Genomic DNA, 12,290 nt, shown 5'->3' with positions numbered 1-12,290 from the left:
CGAGGGTTACTTTTGCTCTGAAACAACATATCGATTCAACTGATCGCCTTGTTGTTCTGCTGCACGGAGTAGTTTGAAGCCGACAAGCATTCTGTTCGTCTTGGTTTGGAGATGGGTAATGATAGAATGCCATCCAAGAGGTCGTCAAGTTGCTCCGCAAGAGGTACGAGAGCTTGCGCCAGCTGATGGAGGAACTTGAACAACACTATATACATCAGCGTAAACTTTGTTAACAGGACCAGATCAAATCTTCTCCGCCAGATATGCATTCATCAAACGCCTAGTTCCTAACTACGGATCAATTTTTTGTTGAATGCCTTCCAACTCATCATGTTCACGACGCCACCCCTATTTGACATATTTGCTAACCGGAACGAAAATATGGAATGGGCTCTCTACCATTTTACGAGTGCCGATAACATTCCCTGTACTCATAGTAAACATTAGTGGTGTTGGGTTTTCTTTTATTGAGAGAACCCTCACGTTATTCTCGTTCATTTTTCGTCGGGAGTCAGCTTGTTAATTAGTGTCATAGCGTAGTTTTCAAAAACTCCATATTCTGGTTTGTTTTCTAGATATAAGATCTCATTCTCTTTCCTCTACTATATTAACTTTTTTTTTTGGGGGGGGGGGCAAAGTACCCTGTTCAATGCACCATTTCTTAAATTTATACTATTTAAATTTAAATGATTAAGAGTAATAGTCCGTTGACACATAATTTCAAATAACAAGTAATTTAATTTACTCTTGGCCCATAAAATTAAAAAACAACTTTTACAGTTAGAGCGGAATGAAGGCATATGGTATTGATTTTATATTGACTAAATGAACATGATTGTCAAACTTATGACTCTGAGTATGAGTATACTTCCTCATAAGATGTCGGCGAGATAAAAAAAAAGTCCTTCAGAATTGAATTGCCATTGCTCATTCTTTCCCTCCTCTTTTTTTTTTTAAATTTTTTTTCTATTAGATCAAGATTTTAAATGATTCAAATTTAATCTCCTCAAAACATTTTATTTTATTTTATCGTTATTTTTAGTTGTTCCTATTAAATTTTAGCACTTGAATTTTATTATTTATATTCTTTATAATTAATATTTTAAAAAATTAAATTTTAGCCGTTTAAGTCTTGATTTAATAGCTAGAATGAAAAGAAAAAGGAGAGGATGAGAAGGAGAAAAAGAAGAGATTCATGCTCCTCATTCACGCGGCTCTGCATGCTTCTAGCATCAATTAGTGTGTGTGGTAATTTGTACGTGTTTTCTTTGTCAAAAGGTAATCTGTTTTTTCTTAATAAAAAGAAAGAAAGAAATTAGGATATTTGTGACGAAAATTTAATTTTAACGTAGACCCGATGCAGTGACTGATTTTTAGTCGCTTTGAATCCGGACGACGAAAATGGAAAACCGGGGAGGAAGTCTCATTTAGAAATTTGATAATACCCAACAAAGCAGAGATAAAAGATTAGTGGAGGAATCTTGTCCAACCAACTGACGATCCAATATTTAAAGAAAAATTGAGGTAAAATAAAGAATGAATAAAAAATAGATTTTATATATCTATACGAATAAAAGTCGCACTTTGTTTCTCTGCTTTGAGTCTCTTGCCGCTTCAAGTAAAGAGCCTCCATCTCTCAAGAACAAGAGAAGTCAATCACCAATCAGGTTTTTGATGTTACTGATGCGTGAGAGGGAGACCCTTTTACAAAAGCCACCGAATATAGAAGAAGTGACTGGGAAAACGAAGAATGCTGGAATGTCTCTCCTTCGGATCATTGACGTGGTCTTCAGCGCCTGTTCCGGCCGCTAATCCGCCTGTTCCTGGCCAAGGTAACTCCAAAATTATTTCTTTCTTCACCGGGGCTCTCAGTTTTGGAGCATCCACTTTGATTGTAAGATCATATTACACAATCACTCCCCTCTAAACAAATATTTTGAATCGCTTTATTCTTCGTGAAAGAGGGCTCAGTTTCTTTTCCCGATGGGTGTTTGTATGAATGTCTGACTGAAGCTTGGACTGCCAGGGTTTTCCACAGAGACCACTCCCGTTACCAGCACTCAGTCCTCTCCCGCCCTAAATGTGGTGTCTCGCGAATTCAATCGCACTATACAGGGCGATTCCTACCAAGAGATTCGATCGATAATACAGATAGAAGTATTTGACCCCTCTGGACGCGATCTTTCGCAAGACCATCCTGAGCTCGTCGATGGCCCAGCCGAGCCCGAGGGAGACTCCCAAAGGAAAATCCTGGAAAAGGTGCTTCAACCTGACCGATATTGCGTCCAAGAAGCTCTCGCACAACCCAAGCCCAATTCTCTGACTCGCCTCGTTTCTTCCTACTTCGACCACAGCGAGACCGCTTCTGAACTTTGCCTCCTACTTCACCGAAGTCTCAATTGTGCCCGTAGCATGTACGCTCCTCTTCTTGACCTTCTCTCCGTTCTTTCCTCCGATTCTAATCACCTCACTCAACCCCAGTGTGACTATGCCTTCGACGTCTTCTTCAGATTCGATGCTCAAAACAATCCTTTTCCCTCCCACGATTCACATGACTTCAGCAACATGCGCAGCTCCTTTTCTGATCTTGACCGACAACTTCATCGTTCTCTCCGAAAGTCTCGCTCCAAATTACGCCTTCTCCGTGGTGCTACAAATGGTTCGGCACTTTGCTTCGTTGCCGGCGCTGTGGGAGTGGTTGTATCCGCCGTTGTGGTCACGACCCATGCACTTGTAGCCATTGCTGCCGCTGCTCCGGTTTGCCCTGCATATATCTCCCCTCCCAAAAACCCCAAAAAGAAGGAACTATCTCGATTGGCGCAGCTTGAAGCCGCTTCGAAGGGTACTTATACACTGAACAAAGATCTTGATACGATTGATCGCCTTGTTGCTCGGCTACACGGCGCAGTTGAAGCTGACAAGCGTTCCGTTCGCCTTGGCCTAGAGATGGGTAAAAATAGATATGCCATGCAAGAGGTCATCAAGCATCTTCGCAGGGACTCTAAAAACTTTCTCCTCCTCATGGAAGAACTTGAGACACGTATATACATCTGCTTAAACTTTGTTAACAAGACCAGGTGGAATCTTTTCCGCGAGATATGCCTTCATCAAAATGCGTAGTTATCCAGTTCCTAACCTACAGATTATTTTTTATTAATAATTTTAGTCACTGGCTCACTGCTAAGTGCTAACTCATAATGTGTACGGCCTATTTGAATTTTGCTTTCTAATCAGGAAAGAAACATGAGCTTTATTACCATTTTCTGAGCATCTGTCTTTCATCAAACACACTATAACCCCAACTGTTCATTTTATTCATCTGAGCATGTTTCTCAGTTACGTTGGATGATTAGTGAGTGAGAAATCTCATGCTAAAAGGAATTGCACAGTATATGATGTCAAACTATTGAGTTTAGTTCCTTACAAAATTAGGCTGCATTACAGTTTCATTGCTGTTGATTTTAGACGGAGTCTTTCTTATTTTTGCAATGTGAGTAGAATCACAGGAAATGGGAATTAAATTTGGGAATCCCATCCCTTGAAATTTTCTTTTAAGGAGATCTCAATTTCAGTTGGAAGCACAAATTCCTGTAGCGTACATTTCACCTCAATAGAACGTCACCAGATAAGTCGCATGTCAATTGTGGAGGACTTACAAGGTTACCTCGCATGTTCTTCTGTCTCCTAATTTCTCTTGGAGCCAACGTAAAGTACCTTGATCCTAGCATAAGTCACTCCGCAATCCAGTAGGCAACAAAACGACAACATTTTGGAATGTTTAATCTGATCTATTTGTTCATTTGCATTTAACCTTCATTTCGAAAGGAAAAAATTAGGAAGGGTTACATTTAAAAAATATATATATATATATATATATATATCCTTGTTTTCTCTCATTACTCTGGATTTAGATTCCTCCCCCCCCCCCCCCGCATTTGCATTCAATATTTTTTTTTTGGTTGCCCATATATATATATATATCCTTGTTTTCTCTCATTACTCTGGATTTAGATTCCCCCCCCCGCATTTGCATTCAATATTTTTTTTTGGTTGCCCGAAATATCTTCAGTCGGCAGCCGTAAGATTAATTTTTTTAAGGATTTGAATATCATTTAAAAGGTTATCTATTTTTAAAAGTAATATTTTTTTTTGCACACCTTCAAAAATCAAACATTGAATGATGCTTTAAGGGCCCAGATTGCTACCATTTGTGCACATCCATTTGGCTGCATTCTATATTTATTCGCTGAAGATCTTGAGTTGTGAGAATTACCATTGGCCCAAAAAAAAGGGAAAAGAAAACGAGAGGTTGAAGGCACCAAGTTGAGAATTGTGATTGTGAAAGCCAGAAAAATGGCGGTGAGGGAGGCACGGTTCTGACCGAGAGCGTTTAAGAATCTGGAAGCTGGTTTTAGAATAAAGATCAAAGTGGCTAATAAATTTTAAGGAACAAATACAAGGGAACATAAAGTTCCATAGAAAATATTCAACACAAAGTTACGCAAAACATCAATCCATTAACTCCAACCCTGAGACACGAGTGAATCTAAACCTCAGACCAAATCGGAAGGTATAATGTCATCAATTAAAATTTACGCATGTACTAGGCACACACCATTTTTTTTAAATAAATATAAAACAAGAACCTTATAAAAACGCCATCAAGGAGAAACGCTTCCCTGTTTTGCCTTAAGGACCAGCTCTTCAGTGGTCGTTCCAATGATCTCGTTGGCCCGTTTCAGCCCCACGCATTGGAACCGGCCAATAGAATCCTGCATTCCAGGTGAGCCTCCAGTCAAATAATGCATCGAAATCTTCAGGGCTACAAATTTTGGGTTACAACAATTTTAAAAAGATATTTCAGACAATGACATCATCACAGAGGCGTGCAGTGTGCACAACTTGCCAGGATCCTGTGATTTTGTAATTTTCTTCAGTTCACATAAAATCATTGCGGTTAAACTGATATCCATAATGAGTGTAACTGATGCATGAAAAAGACTATATACAACTCAACCATAACCAGCAAAGAGAAGAGTCCAAATTCAACCATTATTTCCTCAACTGCTTATACTATGAAAATTGCAAAATTAAACCATGGCAATTTACCCCAGAAATCAAATCAGATTCGATCTCCTTATAAGCAACCTAGTATTAGTTATTACATACTTCACTACAGATAAAAACAGTTTAACCAAAGAAGAAAATTATAAGGAATCTCACCCGAGTAACAATTCCCAACTTCTCTAACTTATTAACTGCATCATCCACATCGAAATTGCAGCTCTCCCCAAATTCTTCTTTTATTAGTTCCTCACACCATTGATCAAGATCCTGATTCACATTACCAGATATCTTGTATCAATACCTCTAAGAGAACACTTAAAAAACACCTCACACCATTAAAAAATATATTTAATTATCTTGATTTGACCACAGTTGAAGCAGTAAACCATGAATAAGACCTCCACTTGTTTGATGATCAATGATCAATCCATTTGTAAGCATATTGGTAAATATAAATAAAATAACATCACTAGATAAAAAAGGGTGTAATGTATAGAAAGCTACTAATAAATTTTGGTATCTACACCTGTCTAGTTGCTTTGCCCTGCTCCATCAAAATAAAGAATGAAACAATCACCTCTTTGACCTGCAAATCGGAGTTTGAAATCAATAGCCTCAAATGTTTCACAAGTACATAGACATATGCCAAAGACATACAGCAAAAGCACAATATGGCCCGATAAAGAGTTAGCAGTGTCTTCCAACAACAATGACATCGATGCTCCTTAGTATTGACATAACATAAGCCAACTACATTCTTTTAATTGAGAAAGAATCTGCTAATTGATGAAACTCAGGATAAGTAATACACTGATCCATTCCCAATTATTCCAGTATAACCACTGAATCAGGTCCAGTTCATAAAAGTAGTCAATATTTGACAAAAATAATCAACTACCACTTTATTAGCACATACAGCTAGCACTTACTTCCTGTTGAATGACATCATCACACAAGTGGAGAAGTGTACCCTTTCCACTATCCAGTTGTTTGTCATACATTGACTGTGTAATCAAGTTTTGGTATGCAGCCATGTTTTGTTGGAACCTATGGAAATTTTAAAGATCCATTGAAAATATGACGGAAGTTAACAATAGGCAACCATGACTTAGGTCAACTGGCAGAAAGAAAACTTTATACAAATGTAAATCTTGAAGTAGCATGCAATCCTCCCATCAAATTATGCAAAATACATGTTTCCCATGAAAGGAAACATTTGCAGACTCACGTGAAGTATGTCTTAGCACAATAAGTAATGACTGAGACAAGAACAGCCATGATGACCCACAGGTCAGCTTTAGGCATTTCAAGTGAGCTAATAACTGCTACCTGTGGACAGAAGAGAAAAAAGTGCATGAGAAAAAATAGGAATAAAACAAGGAACAATTAATTGGCATTAAGTAGTAGTAATTAAGGGTGGGGGGGCTAACCAGACCAACTATAGCAGACCCAAGAAACTTGACCCAATCCATTGGAGTCAATCCAGGGTTTTTCTTTTCTGGCTGTTGGGTAAAAATGTTCATGAGCAGATCATCACTTTATGTACATTGAAGGATAAGGTGATTGATTGATTCATTGATCATAGTGATGAAATGAGGGACAAGACAATGCAAGCATAAAAGAGGTCACTCACGAGCACTATCTCCATATCAGCCATTGGAATATTTTTGAAGTGCTTAACATATATTCCTCGTTCTGCTTTAGATTTGGTACTAGCTCGCCTGCATCATCATTCCTTAGATTTCAATAAACTAACATGCATGGATTATTGCAAATTAATTCCAAGCATTGCTCAACACAAACCCAACCCCCAGTATGTATTTACAATCCCTCACATTTTCATACATTACCAAATTACAATATTGGAGAAACTGTGACTTGAGCTATGAAATGGAAATAGAATATGCACTAAATCAGGAAGAAGACTGTTCAAAAAAAATTCTTGAATCCTCAGATGACAGGACCATAGGTTTAGCAACAAAATAGCACAGTAGCATTTAAAGATTTGAGGAAGGATCACCTGTAGACAACAATTATCCTATCAAAGGTGGGTTCCTGTATGGTGTTCTTGCCCAGCAAATTGCGAAAACTGGCAGTGGCAACAAACAATCTCATGAATTTCAAGTCCAGATCATCAAATCATGCAATTTAGATGCATCCACAGTTTCAATCAGAACAAAACATTCAGTGTCGCTCAGAGAAATAGATTGACTGATTGCACATGCAATTTTAAACTTCTGATCATATTTTCTAGATCTACGAGAAAGTCGAGGCTTCAACCCATATGCATCAATTAGAAGTTTGAGATTTCTCAACACAGTTAAAGTCTTCAAGCACTAGTACTTCAGCTGAAGAAGTGGTCAAACTTCCGTCCAGGTTGACTATCAGCCTCTACATGTTCATTATGAACTCTTTCCCATGGTTGGAAATTTGGAATAATATAAATGTGATGAATGCGATTACAAAGTAATTGTGTAATATTGAAAATTTCATGAGACATAAATTTAAATCATTAGTTGAAGTGAAAATGCCAGAATTCAGGTTTCACAGAAGTCTTAAAAAAACTTGATTGAAATTGCTGAATGGTCACCATCTATGTCAAGAAGATATTATAGGTAAACAAAAAAGTTATAAAGTAATTGCACATAGAATAACCCCAGCCCAAAAAGATGCGATGAAAACACAAAATGACAACAGCAACAGTCCACAAAAAATGTGTAAAAAAGACCTTATTTCCATATTTTCTAAGCGAATTCGTTCAACATAGAGGTCATCTCGCTCTGCTTCAGATGTAATATCATCATCCTTCTTTGGGCCTTTCTTATGATGTCTTTTTGACCTTCGAGAGAATAACTTTTCCAACCTGCAAGAACCATAATTTATATTATGTTTCAGAAGTTAGCCTAAGAAGCATGCTATTTTCACCCTAACATATTCACAGGTAATAGCAAATTATACACTTCCAAAGATAAATCCTTTCAGTTTAAAGGTGAGCTTATTACATTAATTCTTATAAGGCATGCAAAAAAGAAAAGGTTTCAGTTTCATGCATATAATGGCTTCAAATACTTTTGCAGGATTTGAAAGTGACAAAAATTTCAAATAATCAGGTATCTATTAAAATCTGACAATAGATTCTTCAATAGCATCAATCAACAAATTCAGTTGACGGTCCAAAAGTTTGCTTACCTAGTCAGTCTTAACAGATATGCCCAAAAACGTCCAATGATCATGTCTACTTTCTCCATAAAAAAGTAATCAGTTGTTGTGTCAATTCCAATGCCTCGGCGAAAAATAACATACTAGAAAAATAAGATGTATTAGATTGCAAAACAATCCAATAACAAGGAACGAGATAATACTCATGCATTAGCTCACAAGTGAGTGTGATCAAGAGAAGTCAACTTTTTTTTTTATTTTTGGGCCATCAGAAATCAACTGAAAATGTGGCATTAAACCATTAGTGCAAAGGCAAATAATACGTTGTTGCTGTTTACAAACACAAATAATTGTTTATCATAAGAAGTTCAGAGATCAGCAATGAAGACCTCACTCTGATAGCTAAGAAGGGCATTTTCATTAAGTCATCAAGATTAAACATCTAATGAAAATGCCCCTTCAGGAATGTTAATAAATATGACGCACAAAACATGTTAGAATCTTTTTTTTTATTATTATTATTATTGGAATCTAATTGTCAAATCAGAGAAACCAGTTTTCCTTCCATCAAGCAAGACCAACTGCTTCTGCATATATAAAGTAAGAACTCAGAAGGTACTGAAACCACATCAAATTTTTTTAAGAATAAGAAGAGATATTTCACCCAAGACTAAAATTAATTTGATCCCAGCATATGACAAATCTTTCATGTGATTGTTGACGAAAAACACATAAGGAGCACACTTATATCTTTCAGGAAAAAGGATAAAAAAAAAATAAGATCATGATAACTATAATTAAACTTTCTGTGACAAAGCCAGTAACTTGAATCCTCTATGAGACTCATTACATGATATTATATGATGTTAAAAAGTTCAAGGACTTTCAAAATTTCAAATGACTTGAACAAACCTAGATTAACAATATAAACTTTTCTGTCAAATGTTTTACTTGCTTCTATCTTGGTAATGAGTGTCATCTGGAAGATCAAAGTTATGAAAATTATACACAATTCACCGCTTGAGACCAAATATCATGCACTTGATACTAAATTGACAAAGCATGCGAAAGTCAAAATGTAGAGCAGACCAGGCAGGACAAAAGTAACACAAGATCACAAATTAAAAGACCTGAAAATGTCAAAGAGATGATATGTGATGACTCAGAGCTTCAAGATAAGCATATATCATCCCTTCAATTCTTAATTAACTCCCATCCTCCAGGCCTCCATGGGGAAAAAAATCCTAATGAGCATTACCCCTTGTACTAGATTTAAGATCTTACCTTATCAGAGAAATCCGGCAGGTCATCATGGTGATGACTTTCAAAATATTTCTTCAAAAGCCTTTTGTCAAGCTGAATACAGCAAATGCACAAAGATCATCAAATGTTATGCACAATCAAATATCCCAAATAACCTATGCCATCAGACTCAAATAGCATGCTCATAATGGTTGCATATAGTAACTAACAATGAAATATTACAAAGGCACAAGAATTAGAACAACCTTAGATTCATCAACAGTAATGGGAAGATTTAGAAGATACTGCCCTGAAAGTGCAAGATCAACCTCATCATCAGTTGCTATCTTGAAGTTGCTCTTTTGCATTACCTACATAAAGAATGCAATATACTATAAGGGATGGATATTTAAGATATATATACGCCATACTACTTTGGCTCACTCAGCTCCCACATTTTGTGTGTCATCAAAATGTTATTTCCCAAACACCTTGTCCTGGTTTTGAAGTTAGTTATGTACAAGAGAGAGCTGCATAGTGATCAATTATAAGCCATCATTTCACACCCAGACTCACCCTGACCCTTCAATGTTTTCTCGATAACAAACAGCAAAATTAACCCTCAAGTCTTTGTTACATGACAGAATCTCATAGAAAAGAATCTCAATTGATACAAAGCACATTGAAGGTGAAACAGGATCAGCTTCGAACTGACTGTCATCACATGATACGTAGCATTTGAGGATACAAAACATGTTGATGGAGACCATTATACAGAAGTTATTAGCAAAGAGTAGCAACACACTGAGTAATGTTCTACTAGGAGTGTCATTGTGAGAGGTCATCAAATCTAAATCATATTAATGAACCACACGAATTTTGTAAATATTATACATCCATGAAGTAGCCATAATACCTGAAATAGGTAAGTCAAAAAGTTCTGTTCAAGTACATCAACTTCTTCAGGGGCTAACTTCTGTTGTTCCAGCTTCTGGGCCCCATGTACAGGGTCAAAGAGGGAGTAGAGTTGCTGAGGCACAAAATAATCAGGCTCTGCAATGTATCAACGGCTATATCTCCAAAAGGTCAGGGAGAGAATAATACCATCAAATCCTCAAATTGTAGAAGGTACCAAGCTCGGATTGTGTACTCTACTCTCTTGCAGAGCTTCAAAAACTCAGCCCGGTCCGAACTATGTTCTGCAGAAAAGTCAAGAGACTTAAAGCCAGGAAGAGGAAACCAAGTTTGCAGAAATGGGAAAGCTATTCTTATTTTATTTTTCAGCTAGACTAAAAACTTGAACTGAAAACACTACAAAATAATTCAATTTGATAAGGGAGCGAGTTCATGATCAATGTTGCTTTCGATGTGAAGTCAGAAATATTCCCCAAAGATTGACTGAAAAGCAACGGACAAGCAAATTTCACCCAAGATGTACATTTATGACAGTGTAGTTCACCTGCATTAAAAATGATCATTGACCAGTATTTCCCCGCAAAAAATCTAAACGTGACACTTGATATACCTTCAATGCATAGACAACAAAAAGACAACAGTACAATGTGCAAACAGAATCAAAAGTGCGCCTTTGACAACGAGAAACACCACAACAACATTTGAACAATTTCATATGCGAGGCTGGAGTAAGTGGGTGCTAGAGTACAAGGCCACAACATACCAATAAGGTTGGCCAACGTCATGATAAGCCTGGGCTTCAGAATTGGAATGACCGATTCGCGCTCCAAACGGATGACTTCTTTCTTTTTGTGATCGGCTCCGTGTGAATGCAGATGAGCCATTTTTACTCGCAACCTCCTCTATCAAGTCGCGTCCCTGTCTCTGAAACTCCCTCCCTCACCCAAGACCTTGAAATTAGAATCAATGAGGACTTAATGGAATCGTTTATAACATAATTAAGAGGAAGGTAGACGAAATAGTAGGGTTTCTTTATCAACCATCATAGAATCAATTCATGCTTAGGAGACAAGGTAGAGGAACTTCAAAGTACCACTACAAGAACCGCGCCCAAAAAGCTGAAACAGTAAGTTTCTATAAAACTCGCGCCCCTCACCGTTGGCCGTACACCTTGCGTTTTCAAGCAAACGATTCTTCGGTTTCCTCCTTTCGGCTTTTTTTTTTTTTTTTTTTTTCAGGCCTTCAGCGAGTTGCTTCGGTTTCTACTTTCAACGGACTTCGGAGGCAGAACAAAATGCAAGAAATAAATTCTTGAAGTTATAATTGTAATTGATCAGTCGATTCATTTCGGAAAGTTTCTTTTTCTTTTTTTTATCAGCAAGTTGGAGGCATGATAGATAATTAAATGTGGAAATTTCGTACAACAAAAATTCAAAAATTTGAGAATAGATTTACTCTTGTGTGAGAAATTAATCCTTCTACTAGACCCAATTTCATTAATGATTCAGTTCAGAAAGGTAATTAGTAAGTTTTGGGGCAGTCAATTCTAAAATAATCACAAAAATTGGGAAAAAAATGGTTTATCCATTTGTAATTACAAGGAACAAGGCACATATTCTCTCGTTTGGATTTAGAAATAAAAAAAATATAATCTGTTCAACCGTGGAGTTAAAAAGTTGGACTTCGAGCATGGCGATAATAACTTAGAAACAAAAATCCTTTGCTTTTTTTTTTTTGGGGGGGGGGGGACCCGAATGAAACCCAGGGACAGTTTTAACCATTATTAGATAGACACTCGGGAGATTATTGGATGGTGATGTGTGGCTGAAGAAATGCCGACAATGCGATGACACCGTCCATCATTATTGGAGTTTCCAGGTCGTGGAGGTCAAAACAATTATTTGGCA

General features: G+C 37.1%; 2 protein-coding genes across 6 annotated transcripts; one reads left to right on the top strand and one right to left on the bottom strand.

Moving 5' to 3' along the window:
- The first annotated feature begins 1,566 nt into the window (after nucleotides 1-1,566).
- On the top strand, nucleotides 1,567-3,259 carry LOC129297682 (UPF0496 protein At3g19330-like). Of its 2 annotated transcripts, XM_054936025.1 has the most exons (3): nucleotides 1,567-1,832; nucleotides 2,027-2,414; nucleotides 2,511-3,259. In XM_054936025.1, the coding sequence occupies exons 1-3, from the start codon at nucleotides 1,751-1,753 to the stop codon at nucleotides 3,118-3,120; spliced, it is 1,080 nt and encodes a 359-aa protein (XP_054792000.1). In that variant the 5' UTR covers nucleotides 1,567-1,750; the 3' UTR covers nucleotides 3,121-3,259. The 2 variants fall into 2 exon arrangements, with proteins under 2 accessions (XP_054792000.1, XP_054791999.1); XM_054936024.1 differs by having other exon boundaries at nucleotides 1,568-1,832; nucleotides 2,027-3,259.
- Nucleotides 3,260-4,409: 1,150 nt separating this feature from the next.
- Nucleotides 4,410-11,672, bottom strand: LOC129297686 (uncharacterized). Of its 4 annotated transcripts, none has more exons than XM_054936034.1 (16): nucleotides 11,540-11,672; nucleotides 11,147-11,333; nucleotides 10,573-10,667; nucleotides 10,385-10,498; nucleotides 9,735-9,839; nucleotides 9,511-9,582; nucleotides 8,257-8,369; nucleotides 7,796-7,930; nucleotides 7,088-7,156; nucleotides 6,701-6,788; nucleotides 6,498-6,569; nucleotides 6,296-6,396; nucleotides 5,997-6,114; nucleotides 5,594-5,653; nucleotides 5,224-5,334; nucleotides 4,410-4,772 (listed from the first exon to the last, which is right to left on the bottom strand). In XM_054936034.1, exons 2-16 carry the CDS (start codon nucleotides 11,265-11,267, stop codon nucleotides 4,662-4,664), a joined length of 1,485 nt encoding a protein of 494 aa, XP_054792009.1. In that variant the 5' UTR covers nucleotides 11,268-11,333; nucleotides 11,540-11,672; the 3' UTR covers nucleotides 4,410-4,661. The 4 variants fall into 4 exon arrangements, with proteins under 4 accessions (XP_054792009.1, XP_054792008.1, XP_054792007.1 ...); XM_054936033.1 differs by having other exon boundaries at nucleotides 11,477-11,632; XM_054936032.1 differs by having other exon boundaries at nucleotides 11,424-11,623.
- Nucleotides 11,673-12,290: the final 618 nt, after the last annotated feature.

The sequence above is a fragment of the Prosopis cineraria genome, unplaced genomic scaffold (genome assembly GCF_029017545.1).
Source record: "Prosopis cineraria cultivar Desert tree isolate PC_DT_omini unplaced genomic scaffold, ASM2901754v1 PC588, whole genome shotgun sequence".
In the NCBI taxonomy this organism is placed as follows: Eukaryota; Viridiplantae; Streptophyta; class Magnoliopsida; order Fabales; family Fabaceae; genus Prosopis; species Prosopis cineraria.
Note: the sequence above shows the minus strand (reverse complement) of the source record. Positions and strands in the feature narration are given on the sequence as shown.

Bases quoted from the DNA above. Each gene is read 5' to 3' on its own strand.
- LOC129297682 (XM_054936024.1), top strand. From the start codon at position 1,751: ATGCTGGAATGTCTCTCCTTCGGATCATTGACGTGGTCTTCAGCGCCT. The intron at 1,833-2,026 runs GTAACTCCAAAA...TTGGACTGCCAG, and splicing joins TCCGCCTGTTCCTGGCCAAG to GGTTTTCCACAGAGACCACT.
- LOC129297686 (XM_054936034.1), bottom strand. From the start codon at position 11,267: ATGGCTCATCTGCATTCACACGGAGCCGATCACAAAAAGAAAGAAGTC. The intron at 7,931-8,256 runs GTAAGCAAACTT...TGGTTCTTGCAG, and splicing joins TATCTGTTAAGACTGACTAG to GTTGGAAAAGTTATTCTCTC. The intron at 7,157-7,795 runs GTCTTTTTTACA...TGCCACTGCCAG, and splicing joins TTAGAAAATATGGAAATAAG to TTTTCGCAATTTGCTGGGCA.